The sequence below is a fragment of the Pteropus vampyrus genome, unplaced genomic scaffold, assembly GCF_000151845.1.
Source record: "Pteropus vampyrus isolate Shadow unplaced genomic scaffold, Pvam_2.0 Scaffold276, whole genome shotgun sequence".
NCBI lineage: Eukaryota > Metazoa > Chordata > Mammalia > Chiroptera > Pteropodidae > Pteropus > Pteropus vampyrus.
The window spans coordinates 513,381-532,871 of record NW_011889057.1 but is presented as its reverse complement, the minus strand read 5'-3'; the positions used below and the strand labels follow the sequence as shown (position 1 = coordinate 532,871).

The 19,491-nt window shown below is 35.7% G+C and overlaps 1 protein-coding gene across 1 annotated transcript; it reads right to left on the bottom strand.

Annotated features, from left to right (window-relative positions):
* Positions 1-307: 307 nt before the first annotated feature.
* PTGES3 (prostaglandin E synthase 3) lies at positions 308-18,639 on the bottom strand. The gene is made up of 8 exons (XM_011375641.2): positions 18,240-18,639; positions 6,300-6,413; positions 6,082-6,151; positions 5,503-5,601; positions 4,836-4,925; positions 2,647-2,709; positions 1,759-1,783; positions 308-1,461 (listed from the first exon to the last, which is right to left on the bottom strand). Coding segments are annotated over exons 1-8 (483 nt in total). The 5' UTR covers positions 18,242-18,639; the 3' UTR covers positions 308-1,441.
* Positions 18,640-19,491: the final 852 nt, after the last annotated feature.

Sequence of the window (19,491 nt, the reverse complement as noted above, 5' to 3'; positions counted from 1 at the left end):
CAGCAGAAAGATAAAAGGTACTTTTCCTTTCTAAATCTCCATGATACCCTATCAGTATCTATTACCACACTTCACTCTACAAAGTTTTTGTCCAATGTTTGTTCCCTTGCCTAGCCTGTGAGCTCCCTGAGCACAGCAATTACCTGAAGGATTAAATTAATAATTTGTATCCCCAGCACCTGACACTGCCTGTAACACAGGTCCTTAATGCCTGACAAAGTACTGAAATCCGAAGCATTTTTATGCTCTGACAATTACACAGAAGCTGGAGGGAATAAAACACTGCCAAAATGCAGAAGCTCAAAGATTTAGGAGGACAACACATTTAGTTTTATTTCAATCAAATCACAACACTTTTCTTTTCCAACTACTCCTGTGGAGTGCAACTACAATTTTCTATTACAGATCCACTTTTAAAAGGTTTCCTCTGACATTATAGCAAGCCTCTTTTTTCAAACAGAAATAGTCCCAATTCTTCCTCAAGTAAAAATAACTCCATTCCAGTAAATGGTAATACATGAAATTACAGTAAACCAGACACTTAAAAGGACAGCCAAGAAGTCTTCCAACAGTTTATTAGAAAGAATGTAGACATTAAAAAAATCCCCACTGTCATGAACATAAATTGAGGTTTCCAGCCTGGTACAAGCTGAATCAAAAAAAGAAATTAAAAAAATCCAATAGTGTATTAACATTTTTTTCACTCGTATGCCATACTGACAGTGCAAATACAAATTTGGTCTAAATGTACAGAATCTCAAGCAACAATGTACAGCCTTTCTTCGTCCTCCATGCTAAGAGATGTAAAAGTTTAAGGGTCAAACAATACCAAATGTACAGGCTTCAAAAACCATCTAAGTTAGGGCATTCACTAGTTTTAGCTAAGATATATCTGGAACACTGACAAGTGGTCACTTATGTACAATAATGTGAAGTCAATTTTTTTGAAAAATAAAACTTTAGTGGAACAATCCTGAAGAATATACCAGAGGAATAACAGGTTATCAGTTTACAGTACAACCAATTTGTTTCGGCCAGTTTGAGTCCATGTTCTAAAATCTAAAACTCAGTTATCTTTCTGTAAGCCAAAAGCTTCCTATTGTGTCAGTATCTATGTTATAAAGTACAGGAGACTTAGATGAAATGTTTTTTATTTATCACAACTGTTGTATCAATCGCCTAGGACCTTAACAACAGTGTCGTGAAAGTCTGGGAAATGTTCATGCATAAGGTTACTGCCTTAGCTGACTTAAAACTGCCCCATACAATGGTATATATCAACCCTTAGTGAAGCCTTTAAGAAAACAAACAGGTTGAAAAATGGGTTAAAGGAGGCAAATACAGCAACTGCCTTTAGAGCTATCAACTCAGGAATTCTCTCAATTCTGAAATCTTGCAGAAGTTATTTTTCTCTCTCAAAATCCGGTGACGACAACATTCCTTACTCCAGATCTGGCATTTCTGCGAAGATTTTTAAAAGATTAGTATGAAGTACAAGGAAATGATCTACCAACTTCAAAGTCTTAGAGGAAAAACAGCCAGCAACAGAGTTAAATACTTTCCTAGCAAATTAATTGGTTGTCATTTTTTGAATTTGAATCTCGTATCATTCAAATTTCTGCTTTAGCTATTTATTAGAGACCATTAAGAAATAATCATTTTTCTTCTTAAAACAGTAAAGTTAACTTCTCTATTTTGAGTTAGGTTTTTGATTTGAAATATCACTGTGTAAAACATACTTTTTACAAACACACTTACTTTCATCATCACTGTCTTGTGAATCCTGCAGAAGGGGAAATAAAAAAAAGTTAGCAAGCTAATCAAACATTCCTCTGCTAACTAAAGTTTGCCTTAAAAAGTTGAAACACGGTACTTTTCACTAAAGCAGCAAAGATACGTAGTTATAGCAAGCTTGTGAATTTAATCAATTAAGAATGAATTTACTTAAGATGAGCAGATGTACAGCTGAGGAAAATGTGTGCCTTTTGGCAAGAACTGAATACACCTTTTAAATCCCTATCTACTAGCCCGAATCTTGGTATAAAATGGTTTCTCTTTTCTCTTGACATTCAGTGAAAGAAAATGGTTCAATATGAAGACTACTAGACTGATAGAAGACAATGAATTCTAATCATAGCTGCTGAATTGTCTAAATATTTTCCAAACTATACTGAACAACTTTCTGAAAGATGTTAAGGGGATGTGGGCAGGGGGTAGCAGGTGGGGGTGGGGTAGGAGAGTGCTAAGAGTGGTCCAATGTATCCTTTTAGATTCACAACATCCATCTGTATACTATAATCCCTGACCATTCCTGTTGTAAAACCTGTTTAACTTTCTTTGCCAAAATAACCCTAAACTCACTCTTAATTGAGTAAGGCATATGATGTCTCTATGCAATGATTCTTTTGAACTCTGGTCTCTTTAAGAATGGTCCATGAGACACCAGTTTCCTAGTAGGTATGCAAGCCTCAAAAAAGGGCACATTTAAAAAACTGCTTTTCTCCATATTTTTTAGGGGGGGGAAAAACATCTAGAAGTGGCCAAAAAAAAAAAAAAAAAAGCAATCTTGAATCTATATCAAACAACCTGTAAATACATTGTTTCTTACTATTTAAGTAAACAGAGAAAATAATTTAATAGACTTACATCATCTGCTCCATCTACTTCTGGTAAATCTACATCCTCATCACCACCCATGTTGTTCATCATCTATTTGAAGTGTAAAAATTAGTTTAAAAAATGTTAAAACAAGCCCTGATTATTAGGTTGCACGCTCCAGAATAAACCTTAAGTCTGCCATAGATTTCCACCAATAAAAAAAAAGCAAAATAAACATTAAGTACTTTCCTTTCTAGAAAAGGTAGACTATATGTAATTACATAAAATTGAGAAAACTTATGCAAAAGTTAAAACTAAGTTCTTATCAAAGAAAAGTGAAGTTATTAAAATTCACCCAGCAAGGTATCTATGTATGATGTAGACATTAAATACCTAAATCCTGCATAGCGGTTAACTCTGATAGCTAAAGAAAAGACTAGAATTCACTCGTAGATGTAAAGTTTTATATCCTAAGCTAACTGACATGTGAATGATATCATCATCATAGTTTTAAATATTGTCAAGAACCAATAAACAATTTAAAATAATCATCTCTCGGGATGATTAGTTTGTATAAAAGTCCTGAACATTGTATCAAAGACTAAGCAGCAGATAACTAAGTTAAGAACAGAAAATAAACATAATTCTTGAAAGAAAAAGTACACACTGTGGGGAAAAACCTTGTATATGTAATTACCCTTGCATATTTACAATAAATTCAGACTAACAACAGAATATACTTACATGAAGTACTAAATTTCCATCTTTAGTTGTTTCTGATCATAAAGCAAGTATTATTTAGAGGTACAAACAGCCAAAGATGCAACAATTATCAGATGGGGAAAGACTTGGATCTCTCCAAGTTACAACTTTTCTGTAACATTTAAATTTTTAAGCATTGAAATATTTACAGAACCATATATAACTTTGTAAACAAAAATCAAAAACTTCAAAAATATATGCTGTCTACGGCCAAGACACTCTGAACATGCCCGATTTCGTTTGATCTCGGAAGCTAAGTAGGGTTGGGCCATTAGTACTTGGATAGGAGACCACCTAGGAATACCAGGTGTTGTAGGCATTAAAAAAAAAAAAAGTAAGTAGGCTTACCTGGACTTTATAGAGTCAGACACCTAGTTAAATCCCTCAGTATAAAAACTGTTATCTAATCTTGAATAATATGAGTACCTAGAGTAAAGTTTCCCTACATCTGAAGGCCATGTTGAAAACCATAAGTTTCTTTGAGGAGGAAAAATGCTCAAAATGTGCCATGCACAATCTAAGTGCTGAGGTTACAATGGCAACAAAAATTGAACTGAACACATTCAAGAGCTATTTAGGAGGTAAAATGAACAACAAAGTAATTAATATTATATTGGATAGAAAAAGGCAGTATTAAAAAGGTGTAATTTGTACAACTGGGTAAATGGTGGCAACAATTACTACAGTTAAGAAATAGTACAGTTGAGAATCACATGAATACCACCATATCCTCCCTTCGTGCTTTCAAAATTAAAGGTGCCAGAACCATGTGAGATATTAAATAAGCAGTTGTATACATGAAGCTGGAAACATAGTTCTTTTAACTCATTTTCAAAAATATAATCAAGTAAATTTTCAAATTGCAATAAGAAATGGATTTCATGGGCATATCTTCAACTTATAACCCAATGTTCTCTTTTCAAATTAGCTATACTGCAGTACATTTGAAAAATCTATTCTACTTAAAAGGAAATCAATGATTTCTTTTCTTTGGTCATGGCAATGTATTTTTGGGTGCCATCTTGGTATAGGCTTAAACCCACTCCTTGATTTGGCAAACTAAAATATCCCTACACACCACTCATCGTGCACATCTCACCACGACTCTTTTATTTAAAGGTTTATGTTCACATTACATGGCTCCAAAATGCAAGCCAATTACTATATTCATGCTCCTAAAAAATCTGTTGCAGTGCTAGAATAAAAACTAGCTGTGTTACAAGATCGACTGTATGGTTTATTTTTGTCTTTATACGTCAACTTTAGAACTTAACATTAATTTTTTAAAAATTATAAAAGAATGTTAAACTTCAGGATTAAATGACCATTGTTAAGATGGTATTTGGTTTAACTGCATACTGGCCTTCAAAGTAATTTAGGTCTTAAATACCAGTAGTTTCTTTAAAACCAAATTAAATTGACTACATAGAAATGTATTGGGAGGGAGGGAGAAGAATGCATTTAAAAGAACTTACCTCAGAGAAACGATCAAAATTAGACATGTCTTCATCTGAATCATCTTCCCAGTCTTTCCAATTATTGAAGTCCACACTAAGCCAATTAAGCTATAGACCAATACAAACATAATCTTATGATTAGGTTAACTTTGCACTCATTGGCATGTACCTTAAGACTACATTTTTTTGACCTGTGGGTTCATACCCACTAGTGAGCCATGGCATCAGCACACACACAAAAATGTAGACTAGAAAAATCACAGTGAAATCATATGCAGTAATAGTAAATACAGTTTCATGAAGCTTCTTTCAGTTGTTAAACAAACCCACTTTTTAAAATAAAAATTTATTAGGAACTATGCTGATACCTGATTAACTTAATTTGTTTAGTGGCACCAAAATATGCTCAGCTCTTGTGCGATATGTGAGTAATTTCTAAAAGCTTATAAGCAAAGTCTACCTTTTAAATGCAAAAGATTCTGCATCAACTAGTGATTGATCTTGTTCTGACCACACCTGGCTTTAAGTTAAAACTAATAAATCCTTAAGTAGAAAAAAACATATAGAACAAAAAGCTGTAACCGTACTTAGCTATGAAACAAAAATACTATGTTCCTGATACCAATGTATTTTTAGTACTTAAAATAAAATTATTAAACTTTCAAAAAAAGAAAAAGAAACCTACCTTTGCCCTTTCTTTTGTTAACCTTGGCCATGACTGGCCAGATTCTCCTTTTCGTAAACAACATAAAATTGATCTGTCTGTTCTTTTATGCTTGGAATCCTAAAAAAAAATTTAAAAAGCGCTATCACACCATTTATCTCTCCACTATCACTATAAGATAGAAAGTAGCTTGTCATTCCTCACCGCTCCTGTCTAATCTTTCCCTAAACTTTGAAAGAAACATCCCCTACTAAAAATTTCCTAAGCTATCCAATTGCAAAAGACCATTTTTTCTACCTACCACGAAGTGAATAAAATAAACCTTTTAAAAATTAACTAAATGGTATAATCACAGAATAGTTTAAAGAATAGTTATGCTTAGATAAGACAAGCCTCCAGATTATTGAGTCCAAACAGTGATGATGAAATGTGTATAAGTAGTTAGAAGGGGGAACATACTACAAAACATAAATGTCCCTAGTTAGCTCTGCAAACTATTAAGAAAAATAGAATTAGTCTTACTGCTAAAAAAAGAAAGTACTTGAAGTATGTCCATTTCCTCATGATTTAAAGCAGGATTAAAGCATCACAACTACTTACATTTGGATCAATACAGTGAAAAAGATCAATTTCATTTAAATGTTTAAAATTATCACTTCCTCCAAGACAGCTGTGTAAAAAAAAAAAATTAAAAATGAGGCTCTTCAAAGAGATAAAGATTAGTATAGTAATTTCAGTGAAAACACAAAACAAGTAAGCCAAAGTTATTGTTATCTGGAATAAGCTTTTTTATGCAATGATATAAAATGTTAATTTACCTGAAAGTAAGTTTGGATTTTTCAAAATTTACATTAACATCTTTACTGTCCTCAACACAAAATTCAATGAAGACATAGTCCCTTCGATCGTACCACTTTGCAGAAGCAGGCTGCCTACAAATAGATAAAATTAGACAAAGTTAAGCTAGAATCCATTAACTGAACACTTACATAACCTCCAATGTTTAGCATACAAACAACATATTTCTCTATTCCATTAGAGCATTATTTTGAGTCAGTTAATTACAATTTCTAATAGAAACTACATATTTACTCTAACAGCTACATTGCAGGTTAAAACACAATGATACTTACTTTGTAATAAAAAGGATTTAAAAATAAAACAAACATCGCTCAGTAGGGTTAACGATTTAGGTTGCCCTGTCAAAATTTATGTGCCACACATTTCGGGGTCTGCTCCTAAAACTCAACTTCACAGAATTAAAAAATGAGACAGAGCTAATCCACCGTCAAGTGAAATATAGTATTCAACATTTTTACTTACAATGCTAGGAACTTTGGGGGGAATTTAAAAGTATGATAAATAACAGTATTTGTTCTCAAAATAATTCTCACCTACAACTTATTTCTGACTATATAAAGCAAACTTGCTTTTTTTTTCTGGGCAGACAAATCTAACAAACTTTTATGATTCTAAATAATGATGTCAGATTAAAAACTAAACTTCTTTACAGCCTCACCATTCATCTATACACGTATCAAATACATGCTACACTAGAAGCAACCTGGAGTATTTGCCTTTTCCTTATTATTCATCTGCTGCTGTCCCTTGCAATACAGTATTACCTCTCTTCATAATGTCAGCTGCCTAGAGATCTCTTACTCATCCATTAAAATATGACTAAAAAATGGCTAGAAGCAAATACTGCAAAATATAGTTGATTAACAGTAGACAAAAACTATATGTAGTAAATACTTTAAAATTTTTCTTTGTAATCTTTAGATAAGTTAAATATTTGCATATGCATAATTCCTAGAGGAATTCACACGCATATAAATGAACTACGTTTGCCTCTAAAGAATGAGCCAGAAAGACAATGAGGAAAGGAAGGAGAATCACATCATTCTCAATTGTTTCAATTTTAGAAAAAATAAGGACGTGATGTTTTGATAATCTTAAAATTAGTTATTGGCTATATAGGAATTCTTTGTATTTTTGTTAACTTTTCTGTAAATCTAAGATTATTTCAATAAAGTTTTAAAATATTAGTAATTGTATGTTCAAATACTTCATAAATCAACTCAACTGATAGGAATTGTTGTTTCCAAGCTCTCATGTTCCCAACCCTAAGGAGTAGCAGCAAATAAAAGTTGCGACCAGCTGTTCATCAACATTTTTACAATTGTTAAACTTTACCAGTCACTACTCTGGAACACTGATGTCATATCTGAAATAGGTTAAAAATTTCCAAAAGTTTAATAGATTAATAAATAGGTTAAAAGTTTCCAAAGTCTAAATATCAGCAAATCAGCAAGGGTAAATAAAGCTATTTTCTTTAGGCGCCTACTGGCAAATTTAAAACAAACAAAAAAAACAAGGGATTTTTAAATGACTCTGAAAAAAATGTTTAACCAAACTTCTGTGGACTAAGGAATCACAACTTCTAATGTTAGTTTGTTAATATAGTTAACAAACAATTTTAGGAGTTTTATGAATAGGTCACACAATACGCCACACATTTCTACTCATTTTCTTGCCCAAACAATATTCTCAATATGTGGTAACATATTCTATCTTTAACAGAAAACATCTAACTTAATAATTAAAATTTTAAATGACTTTCAAACTGAAGCGACCAGATAGTCTAGTCTTAAAAAGCACTAACAATAACAATCTGGAGGCAATAAACACACCAGTGCCAAAATACTATTTCCGACTAAAAGAAACCAGGATTTCTACAGAGAAATAGCTGACCTCAGCCTGAGGTGGGAAATATAGATGACCTTGGGATTTCTTGTACAAATGAGGCTTATAAGGACAATGAGATCAGCCAAAACGGGAGGCAACAATTAGGGTCTCTCATCTAGGCCAATAGGATTTTGAGCATCAGAATGACTGCAAATTGATTCAAATACAATGAATATTAAAACTGAGTTTATACGGGTTAAAAAAATATATAAGAAGAACTACCTATAATTTTAGAGATCACCAGAAAATGCTATAGCTCCACTCCTTTACAAATTGGCATTTAAAGAGAAAGAATTAGGCATTTTCCCTTTTTTCTCTTTATGAACCTTTATTCATGATAACTGAACAGGATCAGTTCATCAAGGAAACTTCAGTACAGAATTCCAGCTTTAGTGTACAGTTAAAACATGAGGGGGGAAAGTTACTATTTTGCAGCCCTTAAACTGATTTGGCAGTGATCATCAATGGATGAAACTATCAACAATGACTAGATGAACAGCCGATAAAGAATTTACGATCTTAGCATCACTAAAAGTGGGACAACCAAACATATACCTCCTAATCTGATGCAACATGATACATTCCACAGTAGACTTAATTCCAGTCTACAGGAAATATGAGTAAAAGGAACAAGTGGCACAAGGAAACAACAAATCCAGAATACTGTTTCTTAGATCAATGGTATAGAGGAGTAGGGGGGAACTGATCTAGATTAAGAAACCTAGGAGTTATCAAACAAGTGAAATCTGTGAATCTGGTCTGCATCTCGATTTAAACTAAACATAAAAAAGATTACTGAAATTGTGGAGATCTGGCTATGAACAGGGTATTAGGTGTTATGGAAATTACTGTTGGTTGTTAGCCGTGAAAGGCATTGTTTTTACAAAAAAATGTCTGTTTGAGATGAAAACTAAAGTATATGGGGGTTTGCTTTAAAATACTTCAGAAAGGAAAAAGGGCTATAAAGCAATGTGGCAAAGGTCTGCTAAGGGTTGAATCTGGAAGATAGGTCGATGGAGAGATTATATTCATAATACTTTTTAAAAAATGATATTAAATGATTTTGGCATGAAATGCTTTCTTCCTTTGGAGCAACTCAGTCTGTGACATTGTATTATTTAAAAATTTAAAAAGCAAGAAAATCAAATTTTCCATTCAATTAAGACACAAAAGAAAACAAAGACTGCGACAATCACAGCTCACAAAATCTGGCTATAACTGTCTAATCACCATTAATCTACAATTTCAAAAACTGTTGGTCAATAGCACTTACTTGTTGCCACAGGTATCCAGATTTTAGATGGTCCTTATTTTAAAGCACTAGGTCTGGGATTTACTTCAAAATAAAATCCATTGGACAATGGGGAGGGAGTAGATAAAAATCAAGAAAGACCCTGTGACGATAATGGCTGAAGCTGAATAATGGGTGCATGAGGATTTTAGCATTCTACTTTTTGTGTTTGAAAAAAATACATAACGAGCTAAAAATAATTAACCTGATTAATTAGATTCTTCTCCCAATCTGTTTTACAAATGGCTATTTCGATAAATTCTGGTAAATGCTTTTGTAGCCACATTTAACATAATCTGAAGATATTTAACAGTACTGTCTACTTTGTAAATGTCAAGATGCATATAAAGAGCTTATGGTAATGAAGAAAGAGCACACTAATGGTGACCTGGTTATTACAATGACTATATAAAAAAAACGAGTATATAAGCTCTTCAGTTTCTGTTCATAGTAAGGACTTTGGAACCAGAAGAGAATCTTTTTTCTTAAAATTCACAGTAAGTAATCCATAGTTAAATCATTATCATGGGCTGAGTTGTGTCTCCCTGCCAAATTCATATGTTTAAGTCCTAAACCCACAGCACCTCAGAATGTGACTGTATTTGGAGAGACTGCCTTTAAAAAGGTAATTAAGATAAAGTGAGGTGTCAGGATGGGCCATAATCCAATATGACTGGTGTCCTTGTAAGAGATCAGGGCACAAATACAGAGAGAAGACCCTATGAAGGCACAGGAGAAGGCAGCCATCTGCAATCTAAGGAAAGCTAAGGCCTCAGAAGACACCAATCCTGCTGACACCCTCGATCCTGGACTAACACCCTCGAGAATTGTGAAGAAATAAACTTCCATTTAAGTTAACCTCGCCCAGTCTCTGGTACTTTGTTACGGCAGCTTTAGCAAACTAATAATCATTGCGGATAATAAAAACAAATTAAATGATCTAAACCTGGAAGCCAAAAATGGTTTTCACATTTTTAAAGAGTAAAAACAAGAATGTGACGTACATATTTGTGCCCAGCAAAGCCTAATATCTCTAAGTGACCTTAATCCAAACCATCAAAAATATAAGGGGAGACACCCTATACAACCTAAACCAGTAATAAACATATATTCACTCATTTGAAAGGGAAATCAAATATTTATGAATTCGTTTTTCATCTTCAACGAGGATTACTACAATTCTTTTTCTCCAATTAACTCAAAGGACTGATTTAACTCCTAAACTAATTATGTTGGATTTACCTCTAGCTTTAGACTAACACTGGCAAAATTCGTAACTACTGTGCAAGTCTGTTAATTCATTTTAAAAATAACATGCCTATAGATGCAAAAACTTTCTACTTCAGCATACATTAGGTAAATAATACACAACTTAAAACAATATTCCCCCGCCCAAAACCCCCAGTGGGACATTCCAAGCTCTTCTGCCAAGAACTTTAAAGTTCCACATTAGGACTGTATTAATTCAAGCAATTAAATTTTGCATAAACTAAAATTTCCTCTATAGTTTTGACTAAAATTTCTTCGTTTATTTTAAAACTATAGAGTAGAAACCATATTATGGTTCCCAAATACCATTTTTAATATTCTAGAATCTGGTGGGCTTTAGCTTGTAGACAATTACAAGCATTCCTCACTAAAAAATGGATGCACCAGTGCAATGGTCTGAGTGCACTGCCCCAAAATTCATACGTTGAAATCATAATGCTCAGTGTGTTACAGTATTAGAAGGTGAGGACTTTGGGAGATGCTTAGGTTATGAGAGTAGAGCTCTTATGAATGGGATTAGTGCCTTATAAGAGACTCCAGAAGAGATCCCTAGCTCCTATTCACAGCCGTGAAAACATCACAAGGAGCTATGAATCAAAAAGAGGGCCCCTTCACCAGAAGATGACCATGCTGGTGCCTAGATCTTAGACCTCCAGCCTCCAGAACTGTGAGCAATATTATTTCTGCTGTTTATAAACTTCCCAGTCTGTGGTAGTTTGTTACAGGAGCCTCAAAAAACTAAACCGGCAAAGCTAAATGGAAAAAAACCTGCGAAGGAAAATTTCCCAGTTACTGCAATTCTTTTGACAGTTTACTATGTGCAAGGCACACTGAGTTGTAAAAGACAAAACATCTCAAGCCTTTTATGAACAGGCATGTTTATACTTAATTTGGGTTTAGTTCATAAAGCTTAAGGTTGAAAAACCACATTAGGGCTAGGTCATGGTTGTCCCTGGAGACAATGAAAAAATTACTTTATTCTGTAACCGGGTAGTTAAAAAAAGCTGCAGCTACCATCCCTCTAGAACTCTGGAAATCTCAAAAAGAGAACATTCTATACACAATAGAATTCTACAGCATATGATTAGTCTCTCTCTATAAACATCACTATGCTCAAAACTCCAAATCCTTTTTTTCTCTCAGAAATTCCAAAGTTCAAAAGTTTTTATAAGCAGGTATTCTGGACCATCACACAGAAAATATGAAAAATCTTGGTCCATACATGAGAATTTAGCGAATTAAAAATTATTAGTATTCAAGTGAGAGGTCTACAAATCTTAGTTAATACCATAATTCAAATTTGGCTCCCTGAAATACATGATTTAGATCAACCTCAGGGGATCTATATATTATGTACTCATTTCACCAAATTCCATATTATTTTAGCATATTTCCCCCCAGAAATCTTTAATCTGTTGTGATTTCAATCAGATTGGTTTATTAACAATTGTTAATATTTCAACCCTTGCTCTGAATCATTGGAAAAAATAGGATACCATTATTTGGTCACAAAATATTAGGTTCCTCAACACATAGACAAACGTACTGGAGAAAACAGCAATCATGACCGTTCAATAAAAACGCTCTACTTTTGTAAAAGTATTTAAAGGACTGCAAAATGTGATACGAGGATGTGCTAATTAACATTCTTTATGATGAAACAGGCAAATATTTTAAAGATAAGTTTTATCTTCAATTAATGGCCTCATACAGAAATTAATCAAACATAAAAAAGTGAGGAAAAAGAATTAATTTTGACCGAAAAGCCAACTTCTTTAGATTTTAAAAAAAATTGGCGAGAGGCGAAGAAAGGCAGAATTAGTTAAAGGGGAACCAACGGTAATCATCCACAGGTAAGAGAAACATCAGTCTGACCAAAACATAACGAATAAACTAAATATTCCCACACACAAAAAAAAACATTCTCAAAAAAAGGGCTCACAAACAAGTCAAATGTACTTTGAGGGTATATTCTGATAGGGTACTTCTCCAGATTTCTCAAAATATGGAAAGCCTCAATTAATAGATATAAAATCAGAGATCTAACTTGTAGGTGGAGCTCACCAACTTTTATCTTTCAACTACTGCCCAGCAAGCTATACGAAATATACCTAAATGTGACTGAATATATCATCTAGCAGAACACAGGACCAATAGTAGAAGACCCCAGTTAGTCCTTACCCCCTCACCATGGTCAAGCACCTGATGCAGCCAAGATTTATAGCTAAAATACATTTATTTTTTTTAAATTCTTTTTATTGTTATTATTTAAGCCTACAGCACCTGGTCTTCCTAGGTGGTCTCCCATCCAAGTACTAACCAGGCCCGACCCTGCTTAGCTTCTGAGATCAGACACTGGGCTTGTTTAAGGTGGCCTGGCCGTGACCATGGACTGTGGCTCCACTGGGGTGGGTGCGAACCCAGGACCTTCTGCGTGTAAAGTAGACGTGCTAACCACTACACTATAGAACCACATCCACTAAAATACACTGAGTTTGAATGTTTTGCCAGGAATTGTTCTGGAGATACAGCGATCAACAAAATAGACAATCCCTACCCTTAAGCTTATATTCAAGTTAGATGAAATTTAGTCCAAAAATCATCTAAGAAATATAAGGGTAATGAGATCAGGTCCATTATTAGCTATGATTTCTTTCTTAATGTATAAACAGGTGAGACATCGTAAGATAACACTCTTTGGCTTAGTACTTTGAAAAGTACCAGATATTTTTAAATTTGTAAGATACTGGAGAACATTAAGATAGTCTTTAATAGTACACAACATCACATACTTTATTCAGAAGTAATTAATGATAGTCCCCTTATGAGTTCATTCTTAATGGAGCATACTTGTCTAAAGATTACTTTGAATTCTAAAATAAAATAGGAATCAGAAGACTAACTTTTTACTATAGCTTAATAATGGAGTAACTATCTTCTAGGTTTAGAAATAAGCTAACAATACTTCTAGTAAGTGAAAAGCTTCTTAAAGACAGGATTCTCTAATATTTTACACATTCCAAAGTATCTTTAAATATCAAAGGTTATAGAAAAATAAAACTCATTAAAACCAAGAAAATAAAGTCAGTAGTAAAAAAAATGTTAAGTTCAAAATCACTGATTTTTTAACTAAATGTATCACATCTCCAAAGTAGATAATTTTTTTCCTTTACAAAAGAGAATTAGGAAACTAGTAAATGCATTTCAGTTTGTACTAAGTGAGGAATGATATGGAAACATGAAAATTCTGTTACAGAAAAGGAAAAAGTAGTTCCAGGTTCATAGGCCAGGCTGTTTTTCCTTAAATATTATCAAAAACCCTGCCTATAAATGTCTCACACCAAATTCTCTCATACACACATTCTTTGCCTCTTATTTTCAGATCTTCTGTATGTCAGTTGTACTACTATGTAAAACTTTCTGTAAAGGTAACCTAAATACACATGCTAGCCCCTGTGGTTTCTAAATTATGCGGAAAGGTGCACTGGGGCACTATGGAGAAACTTACAGGGTGGCCACAGAATATTTTAAATTTGAGAGGAATTCAGTGATACTCAACTTCAAGCAAAGTTATCAAGTGGTTCAGTTAACAGTAGAATGCATGCACTACATTAGGTTGCATCTTTGCAAAGCTGGATTTTTGGTGGCTGCTATGATTTAAAAAAAATCAGTGGAGAATAGATATAAGGAGCCAGTCTGATTTCAAGGTATAAAAAGTTATATAGTGCCCAAAAGGCACACACATTCCATCGGTAACCATGGTTATATAAGAAACTACATTTTTCTTTACACATTCCATTAGTAACCATGGTTATATAAGAAACTACATTTTTCTTTCAATTTATGTGTATTCATTTTTCAAGGAGTTACTAAGCTGTTAAAACAAACTACCTAAGTTCTGTGGACCTAACTATCTAATAAGCAGAACTGCTAGGTTACTCCTTTTGGCCTAGCAGCCCCATTTAAAAACAAACAAACAAAAAAACTACGAAGACATCAAGGTGTGAACAAAGAGTGGTAGTGAAGCTCTGTACTAGTTCCTTTATTTGATAATTCCTACTCTAAAATATAAGGTGAAAGCTGTTCTTAAAGTTACCCCCCTCAAACTTAATGACTTTCTTCCAAGCTACTCTATGACCTTCCCACATTCCCATTTTTGTGCATATATCCTTTTAACATTCCCAAAGCAGATAATTTTTTCTTCAAATTAAAACTCAAATAAGATCTCTTATTGCTTCCATTACAAATTTCAGTCAGAGCTTCACTACCATATGTCAAGAAGTAGTACAGGCTAACAGAAGCAGTAGTTTAGATAATAAGATTGAACTAGAGAGACATGGTTTTTTATTTGAAAATAAAAAGACTACCTGAAAAATAATTCTTTTAAGTGGAAAAATAAGCCTATCAAATGCTGATTTCCAATCCTATTTGGGAGAGCCCCTTGTACTAATTAGCACTCCATGAATATTTGAAGAACTAGATACTGAAATTTAATATTAAAAATTGTTAAACATCTTTATGACTTAGATGCTTTCAATACACAAATTAAACATACTGAGTTGAAAAGGGCCCTGACATAAACACTTTTTAGCAATAAATATGGCTACGTATGAAAAACTATTGTACAGAAAATCCGTAACAGCAAATTTTATTTGCCTTTCGAATATAACACGGGGGAGAAAATATTGCTCAAGGTTAATTGGCATTTTCCTGGAAAACCAAAAGTTCAAAGATGTCCTGGGGAAGTACAGAAGTCAGCCTCAATTTAAAATCTATCGCTGCCAATCTACAAAGCAAATAAAAAGTTTATGACAACCTTCCTATTTCTGTAAAAATTTACACTAGATCCAACAACTCTCAATTTAAGAACTCACATAAAATATAAAATCAGATTTAAAAAGCATTTAAGAGCTAGGCTGATTTAAAACAGCTGATACTACAAATGTATATTTTCCTGAAAACTGACAACTCCCTAACCAAGATCCTAAAATTATATAGCTTCTAGGTTTTAAAACTGAAAAAATAAAATCAAACAGAAGAATCTTAATTAACAATGCAGTACATACTGGTCTGCACTCAAGTGATTTCTCAATTCCAGTTTCTACTGCCTTCTAGTTAAAGTCTAACTAAGCACAGAAAAAAAGAAAACCCAGTTGCCAAGTTACAGTGGTTAGGAAAATCAACATTTAACAAAGGCCAACATCAGTTACTCTTCCTTAACTTACAAAAATTAACCATATACCATATGCTCACTATTACAAATTGTTTTGGAGACTAAAGACTGATAATTTTATTTTGGGGACTCAATCTGACAAAGAGGGATGATGGCAAAGTAAATAAGATTTTAACCAATGTTAAGAGATAGTCACCGTATGTTTCTGAACAGTTTATTAATTTAATTACAAGACACCAGAAACAATAATTTCAAATAGCTCCAAACTAATAAAGCATTTTACTCTGTATTTATTGTTACTGGGTCCAATTTAGAACCAGAACCAATTACAAAAGCTAGTTTAAAAAAGTAGCACTGTCTTCCCTAGACACCCTGTGGGGGTGGAGGGGGGGGGGCGGGAGTTGGTAGAGGTCTTAAATGGAAGGCCTTAAAATCCCAGCCTTCTCCAAGATAGGTGAGAGATTGACAACTCTCAGTAAACTAGGAAAAAAAAAAAAAACTTTTAAAAACCTAATTAAAAGAAATTTACCTAGGAAATCACTACTTACTCGTAACATTCATATTGTAAATTCATTCAAGTCATTAGTCCATTAAGATCCTGTAAAGAATTTACAAGGTGGCATATACTGAATATTTTAAAGAGAATGAGATTTATCTCATTCTCTTTACTCATTTTAAAAGGAGCATTCTTGTAATTACGGATGGATGGCTTTTTGGAGTATTTTTCATTTGAGTTTTTAATCTATCTACATAACGTTTCTTATCTATTTTAACTATTTTATGTGACTTCTTGAAAGTGTTTATTTCAAAACATACTGACATGGTATTTCTTCGTGAAAAGACATTTTGTTTGGCTACATTAGTCTATTAAAAGTTGGTAATGCTCTGAGAACTCATTTTGTACTCATAGATATTTTAAAATTGACAATCCTACATTATTTAGAATAGACATTTCAAAGGGAAAAACAAAAGCTATTTTACATACATTAAAACCTTTACTAGACACCACTTTTGAGGGGCGAAAAATCCTAAAATTCTAATACAGCCCTTTTACTGTAAATACACGCGTTCGCTCCGAGGCTTGTTCTCCAACAACTGGAATCCTTTTCATTTAGAATTCTAGCCTAATATACTCATCGTCAATGTTATTATTTTGTTAAGTAAGCCCTTGAAAGTGCATTACTTCTTATAGGAATAAAAATTGTTCCCCTTCAAATGCTCTCCGTACGTAACTTTCAGCGAACAGCTGATACCAAAAAAACTATAAAACTGACATTTCTCACATTTGAAAAAGTAAAGGTTTTCCTGAGAAGACTGTAAGGCCTGGAAATGGCAGTGCCAAGAATTCTTATTCGGTTAAAATCACTAAAGTTTTTCTTTATCATAGAACTAAGATTGCTAAAGAACCTATAGTTACCTCCACGTAAACAAACTTAGCTCTTTAAGACAACAAGAAGGCAATTATATACCTATTTCATCTTTAAATTAAAATAGGATAATGAAACCTCGCCTCAAGTTTAATACTTAAGACAGAAAATGTCCACAAGTATCTTCCGTCTAACACACGTGCAGAACTACCTGGTCAATGGTAACTAACTCTTAGCTGCCAGGGACATGGCTGAGAGATCCGGCCACCTTCATACCCTTCGAGAGACCTAAGTTAGGAGGAGGCCTGGAAAGACCCGCACTACAGAAATCACGACACTCGAAAGTGGTGGTGGTGATGTTTCGGCCTCCCTCCAGTTGTTGCCTAGCAGTTCCTGTCGCTCTCGGCCGAGGGCCGCGTGGTGCTCTACAAGGAGCCACCACGAGCCTCTGGTAGCACCCACTACAGGTGCACTTGGCCCAGGGCCTAAAGCCGGCATCGCAGAGCGGCAGAACCAGACTGTCCAAGAAACGAAGTCGCGATCCAAGAGGGTCCACGCCTCCAGAGCGCCGCAAGGCAAAGAGCTCACAGGAGATTAAAGCCCCAGGCTAAGTTCCGGAGAGTTAGGACTAACCCAGTCTGCCAAAGGGGGAAAAGTGGGATTTCCGGGACCGGGAAGCTGAAGGACGGTTTAGAGGTGGGGGAAGTGGACATCTAGAGGAAAAATGTCCTCCGCCCGCCAACGGTAACCGAATGGAGGATACTGAACCTCCCACCCCCAGGCAAGAACGATTGCCACCACTGAGGGGAGAAAGCCGAGGGGCCGAAAGCGGGGGAGGGGAAAGGCCGACCCCAGCGCAGCCTCGGCCTCCTTGCGGGGCGACCTTCTCTCGGCGGCGTGTCGCACTCACATCGTGAACGGGGCAGGGGGACGGGTGAACGAGTGGGAGGGCCTCTCCGGCGGCAGCTGCTGGGCAATCGACTCCTCTCCGGCGGCGACTCCGGCGTTTTCTCCCCGGTGCGGCCTCTTCTCGCTTCTCAGGCGACGGCGGCGGGATTGAGCTCGGTCCCCAGAATGCACCGCGCGGAGAGAGCGGCTCCTCTGGTCGAAGAGAAGAGGAAAGTGTAGGAAAAGGGGCGCGAGGACGGAGGATGAACGTGCGTGCGTGCGAGCGAGGGCTGGTGAGGCCGGGCGGCGGCTGGTGACGCAGCAAAATGCCCGGGCCCTGCCGTCGCGCCTGCGCACTCTTTGTTTTCGGGCTCCTGCGCGGCTTTCTAGAGATATCTACGGAAAGGGCGGGGCCTCCCAGCTCCTTCGCGATCCTTCCTGGCGCTGGCCCCGCCCTTCGCTGGCTCCCTGCAGGCCCTACTTGTTCCCGCCACTCCTCCCGCGCTCCCCCTCGCGTTAGAAAACCGTTGGCGCCTAACCGCCTGGCCACGCGCCTTGAGCGATCTCCCCGGGAGACGGCTGTGTTGACAGCGGCAGGAAAGCCGAGGTGGAGGGCTCACAGAATCGGAATGGCCTGGAAAGTGAAACGGGGGTTGGTTACTCTTAAGAGAACAAACCAGCCCACTGAAGAAACGTTCCGCCGCAAAAAGATGTGAAAAGGGCGCCTGTAATGGTGATATTTGCGGAAAAGAGCTAACTTCATAATTGAGGGCCTGGGTTCACCTCGCCGTTTTTCTGAACGTTGGAAACCCTGTACAGGAGCAGCGGAAATTGGAAGTCTTTTGTCTGAAGAGGAACGTTTGCCATTTGGGGCAAACATTTGCCCCTGCTTTGAGAGATTAGTGCTGCAGATAAGACAGGAAGGTTATTTAAGTGGAGAGTTTAGGTTTGTGGCAATTGAGACTAGAACACTCGGTGTCTTCAGGCACATCATTTGGGAAAAAGTGTTCCCATCTATTTTCAGCCGATCTCTCGAAGTGTCTTTGTGCAAGGCACTGGGTTAGGCTGCATTGAAGCGGGGCGGTGGGGCGTAGTAACCAAGAGAAAACTATCTCCCTGCTCCAGAAGGCCGCGTTTAACAATGCAGTAAGGGAGAAATATACCAATGCATCTCTAGTTAGAATACAAAGGAGATTTATGGAAAGTGCCATAAAACAATTTGGAAAAAGTGGGGGGTTCCTATTCAGCTTTAAGGACTTAGCGTTTATGCTTTG